Source organism: Melanerpes formicivorus, unplaced genomic scaffold (assembly GCF_026170545.1).
Source record: "Melanerpes formicivorus ecotype bairdi unplaced genomic scaffold, bMelFor1.0.p_v2 SCAF_5, whole genome shotgun sequence".
Classification (NCBI taxonomy): domain Eukaryota; kingdom Metazoa; phylum Chordata; class Aves; order Piciformes; family Picidae; genus Melanerpes; species Melanerpes formicivorus.
Genome location: NW_027142357.1, coordinates 27,748,831 through 27,773,953, shown reverse-complemented (window position 1 = coordinate 27,773,953; position 25,123 = coordinate 27,748,831). Strand labels below are relative to the sequence as shown.

Here is a 25,123-nt window from a genome sequence, read left to right as displayed (position 1 = left end):
GGTCTTGATCTGAAAACATATGTTGACATTACCTGTTCAGAAAAGGATTTATAAGTTAAATGGAAATTTCCCTGCAGAGGTATGTGTAAGCTCTCATTGTCCCTTTGCAGCAGAGGCTCCAGCAGCAGTGTGATTGTAACAGATAACCAGAGCTGCAATGGAGGACATGTTCAGACAAATGACAAACCAATTGCTTTTGATGCTGGGGGCAGTGAAGGGGGAATATCTTTTATACTTGGGAAAAGTCTCGTTAGCTTAGTGCAGGAATAAAAATCTGCTGACACAATTGCTTCCATGGGATAAGATTTATAGCTGCATTGAAGATGCTGGTCATATTCTATAAACAGCCCAAAATGCATCAGCACAATCAGGTGTATGTGCATTTAACAGGCTGGGAAACCACAGGAGAAACAATGACAAGGTGTGAGACAGGGTATCTTCTACCTTTGAGAGCTGAGTTCTTAATTTGCAGGTCAGGGTTCTGATTTCTCATCTTCTGCTGTCATTGCTTCAGGGAATATGATCTGATATTGTGCTTTTTCATTAAATTTATACATATGTATTATTTTTTTTCCCTCCACCTTCCTCCATTCTCTCCTTTGTCTTCTTATGAAATAGAAAAGAATGCATTGTGGAGAACCACTTACAGTCTGGGCACTGATGAGTAGTGCTTGTAACCAGTTATGTTGGATAAATACTCAAATGATTGCTTACTAAGAGGCAGACATGGATTTGTGATAGATCTGCATGGTAGAACTGTCACTTCTGAGGTCCACATCCACATTCATCCCCTGTTTTCATGTCTGAGAAGGGTATGGAGATGGAAGTCAGACTGCTTCAGACTCACTCAAGCCAATAAAGCATGACTGGCCAAGAGAGACATCTGTTCAGACCAGGACCAGTTCCTCTTTCCTGTAGGTAGTTAAAGCTTCTGTTCTTTGATGCAAGACAAGAAGTTCCTGTCTCAAATTGCAGTGTTATTGTGTTTTGGAAAACTTGGCCAAGTATTTACTTTTTCTCAAATCACTGTGAGAACTATTTTGTTAGAATAAATGTGTATCCTCTCCGCTGCTGCTCCGGAGTATATTGCTGCACAAATAAATGCCATCCATGCTCTCGCATTGCTCCCAGCCTGGCATCTCTTAGCATAGCTGGTCCCACAAGTTAAGCCCTGTGGTCACATTCTTTGTGTTATATGTAATGTTGTATTTGTCTTTTTGCCTTTTTGTGCTTTGGTTTGATGATTTTGTTTCTTTGGTTTGGTTTTTGGTGTTTTGTTTTTTTTTTTTTCTATTTGTTTGCTGTGTTTATTTGGGGTTTTGTTTGTTTTGGGGTGTTTTGTTGGTTTGTTGTTTCTGTTTTTAGTTGATTATGGATTAACTAGGGAGTCTAGTTTCAACTGCCTTTGTTTCCACCCACTCCCAAGTAACTGCCATTTGGACTTATGTTGGGACTGGAAATTCAAATGGAATAATGTAACCAAAACCCCTGAGGGTTTGAGTTCTACTATATTTCAGAAAAATTCCATGATGAATTATTTCTACTTCATGGCAACTTCTTTGGCTGTAAGCAGAAGCACATACGCATTTACAGCAGAAGCATTTGTTTGAATTGTTGTTCAGAGAGAAGGAACATGAAACAAGCATATTTTAGCTGATCCCACATTTGATGACTTGTTGGTGAGGACAGTGTAGAAAAGTACTGAGACAGAGTGAAGTCCTTCTTCAGGGAGCAGAAGTAAACCAGCAGGCAGTCCAGAATGAAACCCACTTTTTTGTGGTCCGGTTTCATTCATGCAGGTTTTCTAGGATTTACAACACTTCTTATCCTTGTTCTCTTCCTGCAAGTGGATTATGGACATATATGGAGCAAATAAACACTAAGCAAACAGTCAGATTTTCAGGAGTGATTGTATTAGGGTTCTGCTATGTCTTTTGATTTTTAACAGGAAGCCAACGATTTATTGTCTTGCAAACTGTCACTAATGGCTTTTGGCTGCCAGTGTTAGCATTTATTTGACATATTCCCATTTCATTCAGGGCTGTTTATTGGCCAGTGTACTCACAAATGATAATTAGTGAAGCAGAACTTTCCAGAAACGGGTTTTCCTTTGTGTTATACTCTGTAAATGTCAAATGTCTGTAAATTTCTCTTCAAGAAACTGTGTTATGCTGTGGCTTTGTGGAGAGTTAAGAAAAAAGGATTGAATTATGAATTCAGACTGTTCAAAGTCTTAAATCTTAAGAAGGAAAAAGGGCTACTATTATGGCAACACTGAATCATCTTTGAGAGCTAAAAGGACTATCAATTTTAGCTGTAAAATGCACAGGAAATCAAAGACTGTATCTTCTTTATAAGCTATTTCTTAATTGCTCCCTGTGTTGAAATGAACTGATTTTCATGATACACCTGCAGTTTACTTTAAAGAAATTGAACTATTAAATGTATCTATGGGAAATTCATAGGATCTAAACTAGAAATTAATTCCCTTTGTAGAAACAGGATCACAGAATGTTATGGACTGGAAGGGACCTCAAAAGATCATTTAGTCCAACCTCACTCTGGCAGTCAAAGTGTCAAGTGAGAAAAATCAGAATATCTGAAGGATATGTTTCTGAAGACCTATTTCAGAAGTAAAAACCAGTAAAGAAGTAAAAATGGCAGGAAAACTTCTGTATTTATGATACTTCCTAAATTAGCAATTGTTCTATGTATGATGCTAAACAGCATGTGATAATTCTAATATCACAGGTAAGAATTTAGTCTTAATTTATTCTGAAGTATTTTATCCCAGGATTCAATTTTTTTGTAGTTATATTCACATTAAATACAATCAGTTGCCTTCTGATTTGGAATGGAATTAGTTTTGGAGTGACATAATTTCTCATCAAATGTAAATTTTGAGCTCCTTGCAAGTTTATGTTCCATCAGACTTCTGTACAAATGGTCATACTGACATGCAGAAGTTATTAAAGGCCATTTATTTTCTGAAATTGCTATAGCTCTTGATAGCAAACTAAGGCCCCATGCTCCAGTGCTAGATCTCATGCTCTTTAATATCTTTATTGATGATTTGGATGAGGGCATTGAGTCCAGTAAATTTGCAGAAGACACCAAGCTGGGGGCAGGTGTTGAGCTGCTGGAGGGTTGAGAGGCTTTGCAGAGGGACGTTGACAGGCTGGACCGATGGACAGAATCCAATGGCATGAAATTTAACACATCCAAGTGCCGGGTTCTGTACATTGGCCACAGCAACCCCATGCAGTGCTACAGGCTGGGGTCAGAGTGGCTGGAGAGCGGCCAGGCAGAAAGGGACCTGGGGGTACTGATCAATGGTAGGCTGGACATGAGCCTGCAGTGTGCCTAGGCAGCCAAGAGGGCCAATGGCATCCTGGCGTGTATCAAGAACAGTGTGGCCAGCAGGAGCAGGGAGGTCATTCTGCCCCTGTACACTGCACTGGTTAGGCCACACCTCGAGTCCTATGTCCAGTTCTGGGCCCTCAGTTTAGGAAGGATGTTGACTTGCTGGAATGTGTCCAGAGAAGGGCAACAAAGTTGGTGAGGGGTTTGGAACATAAGCCCTATGAGGAGAGACTGAGGGAGCTGGGGCTGCTTAGCCTGGAGGAGACTCAGGGGAGACTTTATTGCTCTCTACAGCTACCTTAAGGGATGCTGTAGACAGGCAGAGGTTTGTCTCTTCTCCCAGGTGGCCAGTACCAGAACAAGAGGACACAGTCTCAGGCTGCACCAGGGGAGATTTAGGCTGGAGGTTAGGAAGAAATTCTTCATAGAGAGAGTGATTGCCCATTGGAATGGGCTGCCTAGGGAGGTGGTGGAGTCACCATTGTTGGAGGTGTTTAGGAGGAGACTTGATAGGGTGCTTGGTTGCATGGGTTAGTTGATTAGGTGGTGTTGGATGATAGGTTGGACGCGGTGATATCTAAGGTCTCTTCCAACCTGGTTTATTCTATGCTATTTCTTTAAACCTGGTCCACTTTAAAAAAATGGAAAAAAAAAAAAAAAAAGAGAAAAATCCCCAAACCCCACCTAACTCCTATGATTTCTGTTTTCAAAGAGAACAAATGAAGCTACCATTAGTGCTAAAAGTCCTGGGATTTTGAAGGCAGCTTAGATTACTTCAATCAGAGACTTTGATCACAATGCAGTTGTTGACCTGAAATTTTTTATTCTTTTGGTATATAGACCTCTCACTTACTTTGAAAAAGAAAATGGAAAACTGATAGCTTTGGATTATCATTAAAATATGGTTAGCAAAGATTCTGCTCTTTTTTTTTTTGGTGATTGTGAAGGTATTCTTTGTCTATGTGAATGCATTGCAGTAGATATGCATCTCAGTAAACTCTTATTCAAATTCTGCATCATTTAATGTTCTTAATCTTTATTATTTTTGCTGAGAAAAAGGAATACCAACTGCCAGATTTATTATTTGCAATAGATATTTTATCCGTAATTTGTGCCAAGTTGGGACTGCATTTACATTATGTCAGTCACATGTTTGAATGCAGTATGTTAGCTGAAAATATTTACAGCTACCTGAAATGTTCTGATTATTTTATTTAAAAAAAAAATACAAAGTTTATTAAAAATACATTTTGCTTAAGATGCCACTTTGTAAAACAGAAAGAGTACTGCTGCTGCCAAAGGAAATATTAATTGCAATTGAAGTGTTAAAAGCTTGTTTCCCATCACAGTGATTGGGTTTTAGAGCCTGGCTGAAGGGGAAAATATGTTTCTAATAGGATTTTTGAAGGTGTATAATCAGTTTAGATACCTGGTTCCATGAAATCCCTTCAAGAGCTTTTTGAATTGGTATTTGGCTAGTCCTGCTAGTTTAGTCAATTTGCATGCAGAAACACAGCTGATAAATTCCATCACAAACAAGAAGCCAGTACACAGAGGCAAAGATGATGCACATTTGGATGCAAAGGTGGGTGCAGGCAAGGCCAACACGCAGAAACAGCTCAACAGATGCCTATGAAGCTACAGAAAAATAGAGAACTGAAGTGTTTAAAGTAGTGGATTACATCCTGGGTGTATGTATGAGACAAATAGCAAATATGGTGAGGGATGATCTGGAAATTTGAGTACAATGGAAGGCTTCTGTTCTGTTCTAAAAAGGTGAACAAGAAAGCAGTCTTACATGATAAGAAAGGGGAGAACAAATGAAGAGTAATTTTCTTGCAGTCTTCCCTTTCACTGGAGAGAGGATTGGGGTTGGAAATGGGTAAAATGCTGTTGCCCAAATGTCATGTATATCCTGTGTATGTATGCTTCTGGAATACTTGGTTTCAACTGATATTTGAAAAGATCCTGAAAACACAGAGCTCTGATGCTGTCTCTGCTCTTCACTTTGTCACCCTCTTTCTCTCAGAGTCAGATATTGCAGACTTCGATGGCAGAAGTTCACTCCTCTACAGGTTTAATCAGAAGCTTATGAGCACATTCAAAGATGTGGTTTCTTTGAAGTTCAAGAGCATGCAGGGGGATGGAGTCTTATTCCATGGAGAAGGACAGCGTGGAGACTACATTACCTTGGAACTACAGAAAGGGAAGCTCTCCTTGCACATCAACCTGGGTAAGGGTAATTAGGATTGTTGGTTCACATATTACTGTAACAAGGAATGTCTTGCTTTGCCATTATAAATATTTATATTGGACAGCATCTACATCTAGAAACTTCAGGTGAGATCCACAAAGTATGTTGAGTGCCTCAGACAGCTCACAGCTAAATACTGGTTAGAGAAGGTGCAAGGAGAAACAAAAGAGGATAGGCATGACTGATTTCATGCAGTACCTGATAGCTTTAGCCAAGAAGACACCTTGGCTCATCTAACTAGTGCTGGCTAAGGTTGAGCAGCTCATTGGGTCTTTTTAAGAATAGTATTCCCAGGAAGTTTGATTTGGAGTGAAAACCCCTTAGTTTTGGTTTCTGTTTTGCTTTTCCCACTCTGTGATCGGAACTGAGCTGAAAACACGTAATTTAAATTAAAGCATTCTGGTCATTACATTGTGCACTCTGGCATTGCTTTGCTTCTGGTGGTGGTTTCAATTGAAAAATTAATATCTGCCCTTCACATCACTGTGTGATCATGTTGGATCAAAGGAACAGATGAAAGCCTGGCTTTAATTTCTTTCTGTAGAAGGACGCTTGCATTTTCCTGCTGAATACACTAAAGCACTTTGATAATGGCAGGAACTGCGTTAGCAAGAGTGACTATACCTCCTCTCCAAGGCTGATTACAAAATCTTCATTAGCTTCTTCTGTGGGTGACCTGTGCTACTGGACTCAGCAGTTTCTGTTGACTTAATTTCTCACACTGAAGGGTTTGAGTTGGGCAGAAGTATTCATGCCTGCAATGCTGTACTTCGTTCAGCACAGGAGCTGCACTTACCCTGTTTGGGTACTGAACTTGGTCTGAAAGTCTCAGTGGCTTATCAAGGTGGAAAGCTGAAACAAACCTCCCTCTGTTAAACATGAGGGTGTGGGGAAAGAGAGGAGTGAATTAAGGTCCAAGTTTTCTCACCACTGATCTCACTCTTAATAACTGTGATGAATAAAGTGATCTGAGTCATTGGCAGTTCTTGTACATGCTGCCTAGACTGCCAAGGCTGATTTTAATAAAAATGAGAGATCAAACATCTAGTAACATACAGGGACAGATCTCAGACTGTCAATTCTGGGACACAGTAAGAAGTTTGTCTGGAGCAGATAATGCAGGTAACAGTGCAGTGTCTCATTCCCCTGTTCACAACTGTCTTACCAGACAGTTTTGGAGCACGTATTCTCTTCGTTCCACTGGAATATAACAAGAGGGCACACACTCCTTTTAAATGAGAGACTCTGAAGTGTTTAGACCTATAGCCAGATGGAAAACAGAAGAATGCTTGAAATCAACAAATCAACAGGGTTAGGGCCTAAATACTTCTATGACTCTTGATCTAAGCTTTTGGACATTTAGGCCAGGTTTAAGAATCTCAGCTAAACAAACTACCTGAGTCCATGTTGCTTCACTGACATGTGGCTTTTTTTTCTCTGAAACTGAAGTGTCAGAAGTCATCAGTTAATGTGAATAGACAGGAGATTTTGGTGCAGCCTGAATAGAGTTCTTTAACAACCAGGGCTTTGAATGCATAACAGAACGAAGGGCATACACAGGGTGGTGAACTCCTGTGTGCTGTGATGTGTGGGTGCACCACTGGGAAAATCTCCTGATTTATTTCAAGGATTTCAGGGGAAAAATATGTGTGTATGTGTATGTGCATATATACACATACATGAGCAAGGGGGCCAAGGAATCTAAAGCAAGTTTTGACACGGGTCTGTTTTTGATGGGCATCTAGTTTGCATCTAGGAGCATTGCTCTGTGCTCCCCTTGAGTTCCTATGCTTGAGCTAAGGGCCTGGAGGTAACTCTGTGATGTCTTCTGCCTGTCTCTGCCTATCCAGGGGACTCCAACTTGCATTTCAGTAACAGCCACACATCTGTCACCCTGGGCAGCCTCTTGGATGACCAACACTGGCACTCGGTTCTCATAGAGCGTTTCAACAAGCAAGTGAACTTCACGGTGGACAAGCACACCCAACACTTCCGAACGAAGGGTGATTCAGATCATTTGGATATTGATTATGAGGTGTGTGAAGCCCTTTAAGTTATAACCTAGGAGATGAGGCTGAATTGATAGGAAATTAATATGATGGAAAAAAAGCCACCCTCTAAGCTGTTTTTTTGTCATCAAAGATCTTTATTTAGTATTTCATTTCCAGAGAGCTCCTTTCATACTCACCAAACATAGACTCTGTGCAATTCTATATACAACAGTCTGAGAAAAATGCCAGTGTCTAGACAAATACACACGGGATTATGCTTAGACTCCCAAGTACAGCAGGCTTTGAGCCAAACTAAAAAGAATAATCAAGGTTCTAGTAAAATCTTCAGGGAGTAACTATACTTATCTGTAAAGAGAGGTGCAGCGTCATCATCTCCAGTATGATTTTAATGGGATCATTATGCAGCATCTCTGGACCATATTGACATGACCATGGGGATATCAGCTGTGAGTTGTGCCTCTATCAAGCCACCAGTTCCTCAAATTACAGCTCTCCATGTAGAGATGATCAGATAAAGACGATTGTTTTCCCATTAGGAATGGAAGACCCTGAGTATGGCTGTCAAGACACCTAGTTCTGACCCAAGTTCTTTCATATCTGGGGTAGTGATGCTTTAGGGAGACTGAGCAGGGGAAACATCCTGCCTGCCCACAGAACCCAAAGTTGGTGTGCTTCCCTGTGATGAGGCCAAGGTGTGGCAGAGCATGGTTTGTATCACTCCAGCAGTTTAGTGCTCATGGCTTGTAGCAGTTAAAAAATATCTTTTAAAACCCATTATATCATCATATGTCCATGCAAGACAGCTCCTTAGCTGTTCCCCGCATCAATGCACACCTGTGTGCAAATTATCCATGTTCATTTTTATTACCACTTGTCTACTAAGTCTTGCTAGCTCACAAGGCACAGGGTCATGCTTGCACAGTCAGAGCCATCACTCTGTCTGGATGCACTGAGCTGGCATGGTTCATTGCTTAAGAGACCACAAGTTTCCCCTCTGCACTTTGGATTCATTTTTCTGGAAAGGATCAATTCTTAGAGCACCCAAGGGACAAAAGCAGGTGACTCAGCAGTGGCAGGTACTTGTTCTCTGCTCTTCTCTTGTTCCAGCTGAAATTCCCTTCTTTGCATTCCTCAAAGCAAGGTGGAGAGAGTGGTACCAGTCTCCTGGCACTGCTGTTCTAAATTTCAAGCACATTTAGTAGAGACAGCACATTTGAGCAGCAAGATTCCAAAACAGCTTCAGGCTCGACTAGCAAGGGTCAAAGGTGTAACTACTTTTAAGATGGGATTGAGAAAAGCCAAATGGTTGAGTCATCAGCTTTCCTAATTTCAAAGTAATAAAATTGCTTGCTTCCTGCTATAAGATTGATGCAAATTAGGGAAAGCTCAGGCTCCAATGTATTCTGCAGAACATTTTTCCAGACGTCCCAGACAGGGAGCATGCTGGAGATCTTCAGCTAGTGTAAATCAGCATCACCACTGACCTCTGTGGCACTCCATCCTGTTTTTTCACACAATATGTTTTAGTTCTCCTTGCACTGAGGCAATCTTTCAGTAAAACATTACAGCAATACAGTCTACTGAAAGTTTATCTCAGCAGACTTTGGGAATTAAATGCCTTACCGAGGGTAATAAGACCATTAATTTGGTAATTAAAATTATTAACAATCACAAAGGAAACTGTTTTCTTAATAATGCAGTGGTATAATTGATATTGATTGTTATTCTGTTTTGAAACCCAGGACAGAGTGCCTAAAAGGGAGACTGAACAAATAGAACAGGAAAGAAGGAAATTGGTGTTGTAAGGAAGAACTAATGATTCTCCCTGGAATAAAACCCAAACATTACTACCACATAAGCCCTCATGACAGTAACAAACCTGCAAGTAATGTAAAGTAGCAGACTATTCATTCTTTATTTCTCTGAAGTGATCAATTAATACATCTGAGGTGCAAGTTCATTAAGGACTTCTTTTCAAAGAATTGCTTTCAAGGTTATCCAGGGAGGTTTAATTTGGGTACGTATCCCAGCTTGCTAGGTGGAGTGGGAGGAAACATAATCCCCAAATTTCCCTTTCTTTTTGTAATAATGAGCTGAGGCAAACTGTTAAGAGTCATGACAGAGTTAGAATAAGGCTGACCAGGTTCCAGCAGCCATCACTGTCGGCAGCACTGCAGAGCAGTGTGTGCCCTTGCTGCAGTGGATGCAGCAGGATGCAACACAGCTCCTGGTGTACTGAAACCACTGTCACATGTGGTGGCTGCAGGATTCCCACCTGCATTATGCCACTCATAATGCTGATGGCTGTGATGGGGAAAGTGAATAAAACCACAGCAGTACTACCAGTAAGACTTTGTGAAAATAGGCCAATGGAGCTAATTAGAAATTACCTGTGTCAGCTGGAAAATGAAAACAGGGCCACTAGAAATTTTGTTGTGGGGGTTGGTTGTGGGATTTCTTTGTGTGTGTGTGAATTTGTTTGGTTTTGGCAGTTTTTGTTTGTTTGTGTGTTTTCTTATGAATCTAGGGTATGTGGGCTCCAAGTATTTTACAAGCTTTATGTCCTTAGGCTCTTTCTTCTTGGAGGGATTTCAGCCCTTGAGTTAAGTGATGAGTTGCAACTTGCACAATACTAACATCTTGCAGTACATAGACAACAGTAGAGAAGAAGCTTTGTTTAAATGTGTATCCTGCACACATTGTCTCTGTTATGATGCTCAGCCCCAAGTATCGTGTGCCAGTATTGTAAAGACCAAACCACAGTGAAATTCAAGGAAAATGACTACAAGGTGCAGCGTGTGTAATACTATCCTCCACTGGCTGAAACCTGAACTGCTCAGATACATGCTGTGGGCTGGAAGAGTTTATTCCCCATTGCATAGTGGTTCCTGGTTGCTATGGTCTGCTGATACGTGGCAGCCCCCAGGCCAGTGGAGGCTGTAGACTGGAGACCGTTTGAACATTACCTTTTACCTTGGAGGACTGGTGGCACTAGGCTGGTGAATTGGTCTGTTGGGGCACTTAAGAGCTTTTTCCTAACTGGTGAGCTGTCTGCAGCAGCAGCGACTCTCCAAGAGCTGTAATGCCATTCAGCCTCTGATTCCCATGTTGGGTAACCAGGCCCTGCTTCGTGCTCTGAGATGATGCTGTCAATTTGGCTTGATTCTTAAATAATGTCCTATCTGCTTGCATGTAGTGAGGCTCTGTCCTCTTGATTTTGGGGTGATAACTCAATACCATTCTTTTTTTCTTTTTATTTTTTTCAAAAGCTCAGTTTTGGAGGGATTCCTGTCCCAGGGAAACCAGGAACCTTTCAGAGGAAAAATTTCCACGGGTGCATTGAGAACCTTTATTACAACGGAGTCAATATAATTGACCTAGCAAAAAGGCGCAAACCTCAGATCTATACTGTGGTAAGAGACAATAACATATCCTTTCCTTCTTCGCTTCTATGCTGTTGGTGCTGCCAGTGGCACTGAATGAACAGAGTTCAGTTTTAGTTAGCCTACAGGCATAATTAGCTTGTCAAAAATAGGCTGAGGCTATGTGGAAATTAATACACTTGCCCGACTTTCCAGGTATAGTAGAAATTGTTTGGAGAAACTTTGTAGTTCGTTTTTCAAGATTAAAATGTGTCTTTTTGATGGCAGGATAGAAGTCATACAGACTTTCTTTTTTCGTGGTTCAATAGGATTTTATTTTCTGAAACTCTGTCCATCCCCATTGCAGCAAAACTGTTATTTTGCTATTTGAGTTTGTCTTATAGAAGAAGAAATGTTTCTTTTATTATGCAAAATATTTACTTGTGTGCTGCCTGTTACATTCAGTATATTGGTGGTTCTGAAAGCCATTGACCTGGTATGAGTATCACTGAATGTGCGATGGTAGAGGTAAAACAAAAGGAATTACAGCCTTATCCAGCCTGCTAACAGGAAGTATAAACATGACTTCATACATAATAATGTCTGGAGTTACAGATACATTCAAACATATTGTAAGCAAACAAAAGAACATTTTATTTCATAAGAACAAGGAGCAGTACACTCCCATGCAGCCTTGACAAACTGTACATTATTCAGCTTTTTATTTAGCTTGTGCCTCCCTCCTGCACCATGCTTTGAATTATGCCTTTTGGTTGATGCTATGTCTTTGGAGAATGTGGAGGTGAAACTGCTTCTTGCTCTCCTGGCATCTTCTAGTTTGTAGTAAGGGGAGAATCATATAATTGCTTAAAGATTATCTAATTCCAACCCTACCATGGGCAGGGATAGCCCCCCACTAGACCAAGTTGCTCAAAGCCTCATACAGCCTGGTCTTAAACAACACGTATAAACAAGGTGTAGCTACAACAAAGGCAGAAGACCACAAGAAGTCCTTTGTTTCCTCGCTTTCTCTGCCTAGGCTGAGGCTGAATGCACAAGGAAATGAAAAATGGAAAGGTGATGGGTAAGACATCCTGTGTTGTGTTGTTGGCTGTCAAGAACTGCCTGCAGGATGCTCTCCAAGCTTGGGACCGAGGGACTTTGTTTTAATAAACTAAAGTTTGATTGTTCTGACTCAGGACTCTGAGGCACAAATCTTGCGAACGGTGTTAAATTGCTCTTCTACCCAGCTTACTTTCTAAGGGGATCAAAGAGCCCAGGTTCACTTCTTAGGTCATTAAACAGCTGGTTGTTTTGCCTTCCTAAAGGAGAAAAGTAATGTCTGGGTACAGCATGGCCCCAAGCAATGATACTCACAGTACTTGATTCAGCCTACAATAGATCAAAGGTCTAGGAATCCTGCTCATTTCATCTATATGAGGTACTGTGGATGTGTCCCCATCTTTCAGTTTCTCTCAAGAAGTGATGATTTTAATGCAATAGTTTTCAAAGGCTGGCTGCTGTACTGCATTTTGCAAGATTTATGAGCTGCTATGTGCTATGTCTGTCACACATTTTTATCCAAAGTGCATGGAAAGGTTGCCACACTCTCAGTGCCTCCTAATCTTAGACTAACATCCTTCTATAGGAAAGAGCCCCTGTAAATCTGTTGTTTTCCAACATCCTTTCCATTATAGCCATTTACCTCCTCTAGTAGCTCTCAGGTATTTCCAGCCTTCACTGGCTGATGTCCCTCCTCCGTATTGTTGCTCTTCCCAATTCCCTAGCAATTTACTTATTCAAATTAAAATAACTTGTTATTGCTAAATGTAGTCTTTTGCCTGCCAGACTTCCTCTGCACTACATGCTTTTACTCAAAGTTCATTGAGGATTTTAAGCAACAGTCCATACCCCAGAGAGCTGCAAGCATCTCTGCTTCACATCTTTGTAGTCACTAGGGTTGTCTGGAGTGGAAATGTAGTGAAAGCAACAGCAAAGAAGAATAATTAAATATAGCAGGGATTGAATCACATCTTCCAACAATGTATTGTGCAGCTGTATTCCCTCACCACTGGCTGGAGATCACCAGAGATGGTTCTGCAATTTTAGTCCCCCAAACACCTTTGTCTTGTAACAAAAGATATTTGAGGATGGGCTGTCTGGTTTTGGATTAGAGAGCCGTTACTGTCCAGAGACACTGGATTTTGACTTCAGAAGGGAGGCTGATTTCAATACGTAATCTCTGCTTCATTCTCTGTGCCTGTGTGAATGCTGACAGAGTCAATAAGGTAAACTTGTGGGTTTCCATACCCATCAGCATTGGGGTTTTTTACCATTGAAATCTTTCACACAAGAAGGAGAACGATGCATCAGCTTTGAAGGTATAGATTTCCTCTTACTTATCCATATAAATAATGTTTCCAAGTCAGGTGTATTTAAAGTCAGAGGAAGAAACTACAGATTATCAATAACAGAGTACTATACCATGTATTGTACTCTCAGGTGGTGGCTATGATTATCATTCCCCCTATTCTTTTCTGTAACTCATTTGCAGTTGTCAGACTTGCAATAAATCCCCTTGAGAAAGCATCTCAAGATAACAAGGCAGCCTGTCTCTTTGAACTGGATCTTGCCTTCAGAATTCCATTTTTATATTGCCTGATACTTAACCTCTCTATGTGGTAGCCATATCTATTTGGAGTATCTCTGGGGTTTCTTCTGTCCCTGATGGTATGTTGGAGTTTTTTTCTGTTGTGTTGTTATGGGTATTTTGGTTTGTGTTTTTTGGTTTTTGTTTGCTTGGGGTTGGTTTGTTTCAGTTTTGGTTTGTTTTTTTTTTGTTTGGGTTTTGGGTTTTTTTTAGGGGGGTTGTGTTTTTTCTCTTCTAGGTCATTGAGAGTGCAGAAATTACAGAGAATCTTTTATTTTCTCTCTGAAGCAGTTACTGGTTTTATTTGCAAGACTTTGTGAGAAGTCAAATTTCTGTAATTACTACTTTCATAGTTGTGGGGCTGGATCCTTGTGAAACCTCAGAAAATGCTTTAAAATAATAATCTAAAGATATGCCTTATTTATTAATTTCTTATCACAATAGAAATGCAGACTTCCCATTATAAGAAATCATAAATCAGTTACTCATGCTTCTTGGGCAACTATTTAGGTGCAGGAAAATACACTAGCAGGGGTCTCATTTACAAGAAGCAAAAGGGGAATTGTCCTTCACAGAAGGACATTTGACCTGCTGTTATCTGGGATAAGTCCTTGTGGAAGGATTTTGTGCTTGTGAAGGATGTATGTAAATGCTGAAGGGGATGATACAATTCTAGAAAGAGAAGTCCATTAAAAATTGCTTAATACATCTGGCTGAGGAAGTAGTTAGAGAAAAATAGCTATAGCATTCTGAAAATAGCTATATTATCCTGGCCATCAGTAGTTACCTACTGCTAGATGCAGTTTGCCCCTTTAGAAATTGCTCTACTGTGACTTGTGGCCAGGGTGTTAAGTCATTTGTGTATGTCACTGATTTGTGATGCCAAAATAAGAAGCAGTGTAGCTGAAGAAATTCATAGGTCATGAAAAGATGCTATATTTAATCGTCTCATTGTTCCACCCCACGTCCTCACTGAAATAGAGGAAAGCCTTATCTGCTTTTCTGTTATCTTTGAGTGATAGGAATTGGAGTTGTATTTTTATTTAGCAGAGAAAACCCTGCACTGACTTGAAAGGAGTGCAGGGTATTTGTAAGGCAGAAGTTGTCAGCCCTCAGATATGTTTGAATTTCTACATTCGCCTGCCATGTTGAATCTGGGAGTGACAACCCCGCACAGCAAGGGATGTGGTGACATGTAAATGCATCAGTGTAGTGCCTCAGGGAAATAACCAATTGCCAGCATCAAAGAGCAAGAAAAGATAACTGGTGACAGGAGAATGTAAACTAATAATTCATTCCCTTTATAGAGAATCCAAACATACTATTTTATTAAGCTGATTTGAGATACCTTCCTTTTGAGAAGAATTTACTTCTCTACACTTTTCATTCTACCAAAGTACTATTGCAAGTGTTGATCTATCTGTGAATATCAGGTTGGTGATTTGTGAAGACCCCTGCTAGGGTTTTTTAAAAAAAAATGAATGAAATTATGAATATTTTTTTAATTATTATTTTTTACTCTTTATGCATTTTACACTTCAGTCGAACTAAGGTAAATGTAAATAAAAAGCATTGGAAATGTTTTGTGACATTTTCCACAGCTTCCCATGGGACTAAGTTGAATATATTAAAAAAAAAATAAAAATAAAAATTGCATGGAATTATTTGATGGAAGCATAAGTCTCACACACACAGGTGAATCCAGATTCCAGAAATATCTGGTTCCTGCTAGAATGGCTTTTTATGGTTTCTTCTATCTTTCTGTCTAGTCTCTGGGTCTTCAGATGAGTCCCCGTCACATCCTACCTGAAGTATGGAATAGTAAGAAAGTGTATAAAAATAGCATTCATTTTGAGGTCTCATTTCATGAGGTCACTGAGCGATGTAATAGAAGGTTTTGAAAGAAATTATGTGGCTCCTGGTCAAAGTCTTGAAATTAAGTCTGTTTAATTGACAATTTACTCATTGATTTCAGTTGTCTTTGTCTTTCGTTCTGTAAATATTGAATCCCATATGTGGCTACAATAATTAACTCTCCTCATGATATGAAAGTTTCTTTGTGTTAGAATTTTGGTAGATGCAATGGCCACAAGTCAAGCCAGTCTTCTGGGGAGAAACCCCACATTTTTTGGTAAGACTGATGACATGCAGGAATAAAGGACACATTTTTGAGTAAACAAGGCCTCTTAGAGAGTCACCAGCCTTCAGCAAATTGCAGGTTAGAAATAAATGTTCAGAATTTAATTTACTACGTTATCTGGATAGTGAAATTGAGTGAACAGGGTAGTTAGTACCTGCTGAGCAGAGAAGGATGTTTTAAGGCAGAAGGTGATAAGGCTGTTAGTGGCTGTAGAAGAGAAAGAGAGATGGCTAATTGTTTTTATATGAGTTAGCAAAGGATAAGGAAAATGGAGGAGAAGGTAGTTTGCTGTAAAGCCAAGGCTTAAATGTATTTTTTATAAGGTCTTATTCCAGTTGCTAAGAACTTAGGAACTGCCTAATACTTGGATGCTTGGCATAACGGAGAGGGGCAAGCTGACCCCATTACAGTCAAGAGCCTGGAGTATGTGCAGTTCATATGAACCATTTAGGCTGGTGCTGTGCCATGATCGGAATTTAAAAGAGGAAAATTTAATAAAACATAATAATACATTAAAAAAAAGAGAAAAAACAACGCTCTTAAGAATTGCTTTCTGTGTATTTTTCCTGTTTTGAGGTGGATGTCACTCTGTTTTCATTATATTAATAAAAATTTAATAAAACAAACAAAAACCTCCAAACCCCATAGTAATCTCCTTACAGCTGTGTATTTGGTTTGTGTTTGTTCTGTGTTTGGTTGGTTGGTTTTTTTGTGTGGTGTTTTCTTTTTTTGTTTGTGAGGTTTGTTTTGTTTTCCCCCAGATAATAAAAGCTATAGATCAATTTACCTTGATCTGAAACAAAAATTAGCTCTGAATTGTGCTAATTGGCCAGTTCGATCTAAGGCATCTGTCTTATGTCAGACAAGGAGAATTTGAAGACTGGCTTCATTCCTGTTTGTTGTTCAGAGGAGGTTGTTCAGAGCAGGTGACCCGCCTGGTGGATGTGGGGAGGCCTGTGGATGTAGTTTACCTGGACTTCAGCAAGGCCTTTGACACCATCCCCCATAGCTAACTCCTGGCCAAGCTGTCAGCCCATGGCTTGGACAGCAGCACTCTGAGCTGGGTTAGGAACTGGCTGGATGGCCGAACCCAGAGAGTGGTGGTGAATGGTGTCACATCCAGCTGGCGGCCAGTCAGTAGTGGAGTCCCCCAGGGATCAGTGCTGGGCCCCATCCTCTTTAACATCTTTATTGATGATCTGGATGAGGGCATTGAGTCTATAATCAGTAAATTTGCTGATGACACCAAGCTGGGGACAGGAGTTGATCTGCTGGAGGGTTGAGAGGCTTTGCAGAGAGACCTCGACAGGCTGGACAGATGGGCAGAGTCCAACAACATGAGATTTAACACATCCAAGTGCTGGGTTCTGCACATTGGCCACAACAACCCCATGCAGTGCTACAGGCTGGGGTCAGAGTGGCTGGAGAGCAGCCAGGCAGAGAGGGACCTGGGGGTGCTGGTTGATGGTAGGATGAACATGAGCCTGCAGTGTGCACAGGCAGCCAAGAGGGCCAATGGCATCCTGGCCTGCATTAAGAACAGTGTGGCCAGCAGGAGCAGGGAGGTCATTCTGCCCCTGTACACTGCACTGGTTAGGCCACACCTTGAGTCCTGTGTCCAGTTCTGGGCCCCTCAGTTTAGGAAGGATGTTGACTTGCTGGAATGAGTCCAGAGAAGGGCAACAAAGTTGGTGAGGGGCTTGGAACACAAGCCCTATGAGGAGAGACTGAGGGAGCTGGGGCTGCTTAGCCTGGAGAGGAGGAGACTCAGGGGTGATCTTATTGCTCTCTACAACTACCTGAAGGGGGGTTGTAAGCAGGCAGAGGTTGGTCTCTTCTCCCAGGCAGCCAGCACCAGAACAAGAGGACACAGTCTCAGGCTGCGCCAGGGGAAGTTCAGGCTGGAGGTCAGGAGGAAGTTTTACACAGAGAGTGATTGCCCATTGGAATGGACTGCCCGGGGAGGTGGTGGAGTCGCCGTCACTGGAGGTGCTCAGGAGGAGACTTGACAGGGTGTTTGGTTACATGGGTTAGTTGATTAGGTGGTGTTGGGTGATAGGTTGGACGCGATGATCTTGAAGGTCTCTTCCAACCTGGTCTATTCTATTCTATTCTATGTTTGGTCTGACAAAGATAGAGTGAATATCCCCCATATCAGTGCCTGTGGTAAACAGTATTTTGTTGACATACATGATACCTAGAGTGAATGAACATAGAGCAGTTCTCTAAGGTGATCATCTAATGAATGAAACTTTGATCAGAAAAGTTCTCAGGTTTCCATAAGAAATTTTTCTCGGAGAAAGAGAAATTCACCTCAGTATAGGAACTTCTCTGAAAGTATAAGTCTTGCTCTTGTGATAGACTAATTGTTCACTCAGTGACCTAGTGCTAACTCAAGTAATGTTCCCACATCCTGTTTGAAGACATTTTTCACCATTCAGAAGGCTGGAGCTGGTATCTCACTTTGATTTGCATTTCATTCACTCCTTAGCAATTATTTGAGAAGTACTTGAAATCTATGTGGGTCTCCTGACAACTGTCCTTCTTGAGATAGTTAATTTAAAACCAGGATTTGAAGGCACCTCCCCAGTTCTTAAAATCCAGTTGCTTAAAGTTGAATGTCAACCTTTCATCTTACCCTTTTAAAACTGCATCGGAGGTCACCTTTTTCCTCTGTTGGTCTCTGCAAATTCATCTGAAACCTCAGTCTTTTCACACCTAGAAATAGTCTTCCAATTTCCGAGCTGGAGATATTCTTGCCAGTTTACCTACATTTGTATCTCAGCCAGGCTTCAGATTTTAGTTTCCTTACCTACTGCATGAAATCTTCCTTTATATTCTCCTGCAGAAAACAAGATATCCTTTTTATTCTATAGTATCCATAGAGTGATTAATGAGGAAAAGTAAGTGCCCATTTCATACTCTAGCCTGCAGGTAGAGTGAGAGCTCAGAAATACTCATTCATTATTCTGTCTGTTCAAACTGTGATCTTGGCCTATATCCTTTGGTAGGCTGAGGGTTGAGGATTTCAGTTCAGCTGTCAGTTTGAATAATTTCCCAAGTACATATTACTTTTGATTAATATTCTGTGAGAATGACAGTTATGTGTAAGAAACTTGTCACAAATTGCCCTGACTGTGGTGTTGTGGCATTCTTCTCTCTTTTCGTTCAATAGTACGTTATGTGACATGAAGAAAGGCCAGAAAAAAACCTGAAATAATTAGTTAAAGGATTACAGGTTTTATTGAAATCTTGCAGAAGTCTGTCCTGAAGGGACAAAAGCCTCAAAAATGCACTGAATCAGACAATGGGGCAGGAGCTAGGAGGTCTGATTTTTCAGGAGATTGCCTACGTTGCCCAGGCTTGTCTGAACATGCCCTGGAGTCCAAGTGGGCCAGGGGTGGGTGCCTTTGGCCACATTTGGAGAAAACTGATTCTATAGGTTAAAGTATCAGGTTTTTATCTCTTAATCTTTGTTGTCACTGGCCATCATTGTCTCAGGAAATCTATATATACTAGCCCAAAGAGACAGTGCCTTGCCTTGTCCAAGTTCTGGGAGAAGTCACAAGCCTTGCTTGCCTTGCAATTTGGAATCTGAGCTGTGCTTCAGTTTATCCAGAAAAACTGCAAGACCCCATGCTGAAAAGCATTGTAAAGCCTGGGAGCAGACACCCATGTTTTGCTGGGCCGAGAGATGAACCCCAGGAGGAGCAGAGACCCCAGGACAGTTTTGTTTTATTGTAAGAAGTAACAAGCAGCGCTGTGAAGATTGCAGCTGGAGAACCTCTCCACAACATGCAAAGCTACAAAGCCAACAAGCCCTGCAAGCCTCAGCAGCAACCTCTTTTCTACAAAGCTTTCAGCTATGAAGCCTTCAGAGATAACCCCTGCATGTGCTACAAGCTGCAGAAGCCAACGGAAAGTGAAACTGCGTTCCTGCAGCTTTCACATGGTTGACACCATTTTGGTTCTGTTCAAACGCCCACGTGTGCCGCGTGGTACCACAATCAGTGGATTATGAATGTTGCAACTGAACATACTAGACTAAAGTGATTTGCAGTGAATAATCTATGAGATTTGATTTTTATAAGCATATGTTAAAAGGTCTGTTGCCCTAGAGAATTTCCACTCCCTTGTGGGCAATCTCCAGCATGTTGCTGATGTTGTTCTCTTTTTTTCTTTACAGTTTAAATTGCTGTTTGTTGTTTCTGGATTTTTGTTCATATTGTTTAAATTGTTCCTGCTGGTGAGGTATCTGTTCCACAACTGAATATTTTGAACCAGTAAATAGGTTTTATTAATATTTTCATAAATCTTTATTAATTACAATAAAGTTATTAATTTTTTTATTGATAATTCCACCTATTAAATGTTAAATACAATCATAACAAAGTCTCTGGAAAGATTCCATTCCATTTTAGTTGGGGCTTGTAGCTCAGAGTGTCTTCTTTGTAAACAACTTTCATCCTTCTCACTTTGCAACTGTGGCTCTGATTCTTCCTTAAAATGATGTAACATGCTGTCACCTCTTCACTCCACATCTTACTTGAACAAGAACCACCTTTGTGACCATACCTTGCCTGCACAAAGCTGGAGTGTTTGAACTCTTATTTTAAGCCTGGTGTCATAGTAGCCAGAAAACAAATTACAAATATCTCCATTGCATTTCTAGGTTCAGAGGTTTCTTTTGCCAGCAAAATGAGAACTCTCTTGAAAAGATTTCACCACTTATTAGAGGAGTCATTAATCAGTCTGGAGATGATGAACTCAATGGAATTCTCATTGCCACATGATATCTAGAGTTTTCAGCATCTGGGTAGAGATGACTGTCTCCTATATTTTCTCTTGGGATTAGATTATTCTTATCCCATTTCCTAGCCAATGACCTTTGACTTTTCAGTTAAACTGGGTTCAGTTATAAAATCAAGTGTCAGCCAGGAGTCTTGCATGGACCCTGAGGAGTTCCAGAACTACTGTCAATTAATGCAAAATGCTCTTGATCAGAGCAGGTTTAGGAGGAGCAATGTGCTTTTGACTTAGACCTGCTGGCATAATTTGTTTGAGAATAACATTCAGGGCAAAGTTTTGTAATTGGGAACCTATTCCACTTCAATGAACAAATGATTCTGCACTTCTTTTTCAAACTTCTGTGTGGTGGTCTCTAAGCAAGTAGAGAGCATTGTTTAGCATAACAACATCAGCAGCTGTTGTTAGTGTGTATTTACATCACTTGGTTTTGCTCTGAGATGCTTCTTTCAGAAGGTGTTTCTCCCCTAAACAAATCAGGCTGATTTAAGTTCCCATGGCAATCAATTTTTTAGTTTATTATTTTTTTTCCCAAAAAAAATGTCCTGGCTAACTTTTAGCTCTGACTAAAATTAATTGTGGCCCTTACTTCATGTAGGTCTGAATTCTTGAATAAATGTAACAAAAATACCTTCTTAAAAGTATCCCCCCCAAAGGTTAACATGTCTCTTCTATCCCCCAAAATGTACTTTAATTCCATGTACATAGAATATTACAGCACTGCCTTTGTGCATTCCCACCAGCTTGTTCTTGTGAAATGTGGGATCGCATTTGCTCTGCTTTAGTGTAGTCAGTGGAGACTCTAGAGAGCTTGAAGTCTACACAGGTTTAAACATGGGTAGAGGCATGTAGATCCTGTCCCTGTCTCCAAAAATTGGCCATGGATTCATACAGCACTCTTTGCTCCTCATTACTTCTGTACAGATCCCAAATGGTATAACTTGCTAGCTAGAGTGAATTACTAGAGTGTTGCTCAGTTTTTCGAAGGTTTGCAGCTATCCATGAGTTTAGGACTAGGTGCATGTGCTGAGAACCTTGTATCAAAATCAGGCTGAGATTTGCTGTTATATTTGGACGCATGCATATGCATCATGGATACTTTGCTGCAGTGCTGCTACAAACAGCCGAAAGCTTATTGACTACACAGCAGTCTTTACAGGCTTATTTTAAGGCCATTTGAGAGTTTGTTGTGCATTGTAAATATTTTTTTTTTTTTCATCTTTGCACCCACCTTCTCCAGCACCACTAAGTCAGTTCGGGCATACCTTGTTCTGCTGATAGATAAAATCTGCAAAGGGCTTTGAGACAACAATCCTATTCAAATGCTGCAAACCCTCTACTCTACAGTCTTGCATTTTGTAACACTATTGGTGTAGGAAATTAGGCACTTGTGAATGCACACTTAGCTAATGTTAGAACTTCCCTCCAAGATCCATATAGGTATAAGATCTGTAAATGTCTTACTGCTTTGTGAGGAGTTATTTGAATCACTGTAAATGTCTGAAATTCCGTAGAAAACTTGGCATTTTAAACATCTAAACTTTTCCAAAGCTCTAGAGAGAGTTAACCATATTTCTTTATGTTGCTGTAATTAGTCATAAAATCAATGGGAAGTGAAAGTGGAACTATAACAACAACCAAAACAAACAAACAAAAAGCCTGTAGCATCTCTTATGCAGGTAGAACTCAGCAGGTGGTAGAAACTTCTTAAAGGTTGAGAGCAAATTTCCATCCCACTCCCCACCTGTCTAATGTTTGGGTGAGTATGGATAAGTTTTGGATTGTATCTCAAAACTCATTCCATATGATAATACCCATGGATATCTTTCATTAATGTTAAATCTGGTATGTATCATATGGCACTTCAGGAAATATGCAAATAGCTTGATATAGATATTTACCTATCAAGAGGTGTTTCATCTAGTAACTCAGTCTGTTTCAGACACTTTGTTTTCCATTTTAAAATGAAGACAAGACAGGCACTGGCAAGTCATAGGGAACGGTTCCCTCAGCTGTCTCAGTATTTCAGAGAGGAATTCCCTGAGGATTCTGTGTTTCCTACTCATCCATCAGGTGCTGTTAGTTGTAATTACCCTATTAGAGCAAGATACTAGCTGTGGTAGTGGTACCATGAAGAAAGCCTTTTATTCCAATGTTTTTTATCACATTCCAGTTGGTATTTTACAAAGCAGTCTAGTTCAAAGAAAGCCAGCTGCAATAGTCTCCTGGAGTGACTTTGAAAGATGTGGCTTCCTTAAATGTGTCTAGGCTTTGCACATTGTAAAGGTTTTATTGCATGGCTTGAATCGCCTAGTTGGATAGCCTACAGTGGCTGAACAAAATGGTGGAGTCATTTCCCCTGCAAACTGCAGTGATATGTGCTGGTATAGGTTCTGCTGACTGCTTTGAGTAAATGCACTGCTTTTTTTGGGCAAATAGCACCATAGATTTCAGGGCTCAATGATTGAGGTAATCAACTAAATTCGGCATTGAAACGTTGGATTTCACCACTCTTGCTGTATATGTCAATTTTAAATGATCCCTCAAAAGTGGGATCTTGCACAGGCCAGGAATTCTATTGTTTAATCCCACTAAAAGTACTGTATTCAAGTGACCTTTCCTTTGAGTTTCCTTATGAATTTTGGAATAAATACAGGCTAATTATTTTTTGCTGTTTGTGTTAATAAGTGGCCTTTTGTTAGTTGGAGTAGCATAGGCCCGTCTCATTCTGGGTAAAAGAAAACACAACCACTACTGTTACTGAAAACTATATATTATTTGAAACAAACCCAGGAAATTAACTTCAGGAGTTAAGTGGTTGAAGGAGTTTTTACTTTTAAGGATATTTAGCATTGTAACTGAAGAAAAACAACAACCAAGCAAACAAAAAACTGTCATTAATGACTAAATTTTGACTTGTATTTGGACTAAAACTAATCTGTTTGGGAGGACCCCTGTGCATTAGAGGATTCTATGTTGGTTTGGTGATTTTTTCCACTGCAGTTTGCTGTTCTTTGATATCAGTTCCTGAGGTCAGCATAGATCAAATGGAGTTTGATTTTCTTGATATAAAGCTAAACTTGAACTTGAAATGGGAGGTGCTAGGAAACTCGGAGCAGATGTGGCCACATTGAGGTGGTCTGTCTAGGCTAGCAAAGAAACACTTCTGTACCCAGGCATGGCCTTGATAAGGGACCTTCTAAGAACTGAGGTTTGATTTTTGATGCCTCACATTTGAAGTGAAAGTAAAATTTTGAAGTCTGATGTGTTTTCCCAGAATGGACAGTGACATTGCTGAAGGAGTTCCAAGATTTGTATCTGTATAACAACACCTATTTTATCCTTGTGGGCCATCAGAAATCATAAATGCTCGTTTAACTGTGAATGTTTTGAAATGACCAAAAAAAAAGTCGTTGATTACATTTTATTTTATTATTTGCAGGGGAATGTGACCTTTTCTTGCTCAGAACCACAAATCGTTCCTATCAGTTTTGTCAGCACCAGTCGAAGCTATTTGCTACTGCCTGGCACTCCTCAAATTGATGGTTTGTCAGTCAGCTTTCAGTTTCGAACATGGAATAAAAATGGCTTACTTCTGTTCACCAAATTGTCTGAAAATTCAGGAGCTCTCTTGGTTTACCTCCGCGGTGGGAGATTGACGCTACTTATTCAGAAAGAGGCGGAGAACCCAGTGGAAATCAGTGAAGGTACATAATTTTTGTTTACTGTCACCTGCCTCCCTTTAAAATACAAAGATCTAACCCCACCAGATGAAAGAATCGTTAAGGTTGGAAAAGACCCTTGAGATCACCAGGTCCAACTGTTAACCTTACTCTACCAAGTTCACCACTAAACCATATTGCCAAGCACTACATCTAAATGACCTTTAAACACAGCCAGGGATGGTGACACGACCACCTCCCTGAGCAGCCTGTTCCAATACTTGAATATTCTTTCAGTGATTTTTTTTTCCTCCCTAATATCTAGCCTAAACCTACCCTGGCGCAGCTTGAGGCCATTCCCTTTCATTCTATCACTAATTACCTGTGAGAAGAGACCAGCACCTACTTTGATTTCCAGTGGCAGAACTACTCTGTGCAGTTTGAGGTAGATCTAAGCATGGGAAGTTGGCATCCAGAGATCTCCAGACTCAGCCTACCTGACAATTAGCTCTGTGTTCTTAAACAGTCATGCTAAACTTCCTTCAGTTAGATCACATGAAGTCCTTCCTATTTCTTCTTCTCAGATTGTGTTGAAGCTAGCTAGGAACAAGCTCAGCTGCTTCACTGTTTCCTGTTACAATTTAAGGCATCCTCAGAGCTGATTTCTTTCCTCCAATTATAGCTTTACACTCTCCCTTTATGTTACCTCAGAAGAGAGACTGACCCTGGGCTTCCTCTCCTCCCACCCTGTCTTAGCCAGTTTGCAAGTTGCTTTGTGAAGGGCAGCTGGTGGGATGTAACAGGTTGAAATGGGGTTGCCTAGCTCTGACTTAAAATTCAGGGGAAATTCCTTGTAAACACCTACCAGAACATC

The 25,123-nt window shown here is 40.5% G+C and overlaps 1 protein-coding gene across 1 annotated transcript in view; it reads left to right on the top strand.

Annotated features, from left to right (window-relative positions):
- CNTNAP5 (contactin associated protein family member 5) overlaps positions 1-25,123 on the top strand; it is a 303,624-nt gene that overhangs the window by 139,096 nt on the left and 139,405 nt on the right. The window contains exons 5-8 of the mRNA XM_068138943.1: positions 5,393-5,596; positions 7,468-7,652; positions 10,899-11,042; positions 24,030-24,294. Of these exons, the coding sequence (XP_067995044.1) occupies positions 5,393-5,596; positions 7,468-7,652; positions 10,899-11,042; positions 24,030-24,294 (798 nt within the window). The remainder of the gene's footprint in view (positions 1-5,392; positions 5,597-7,467; positions 7,653-10,898; positions 11,043-24,029; positions 24,295-25,123) is intronic.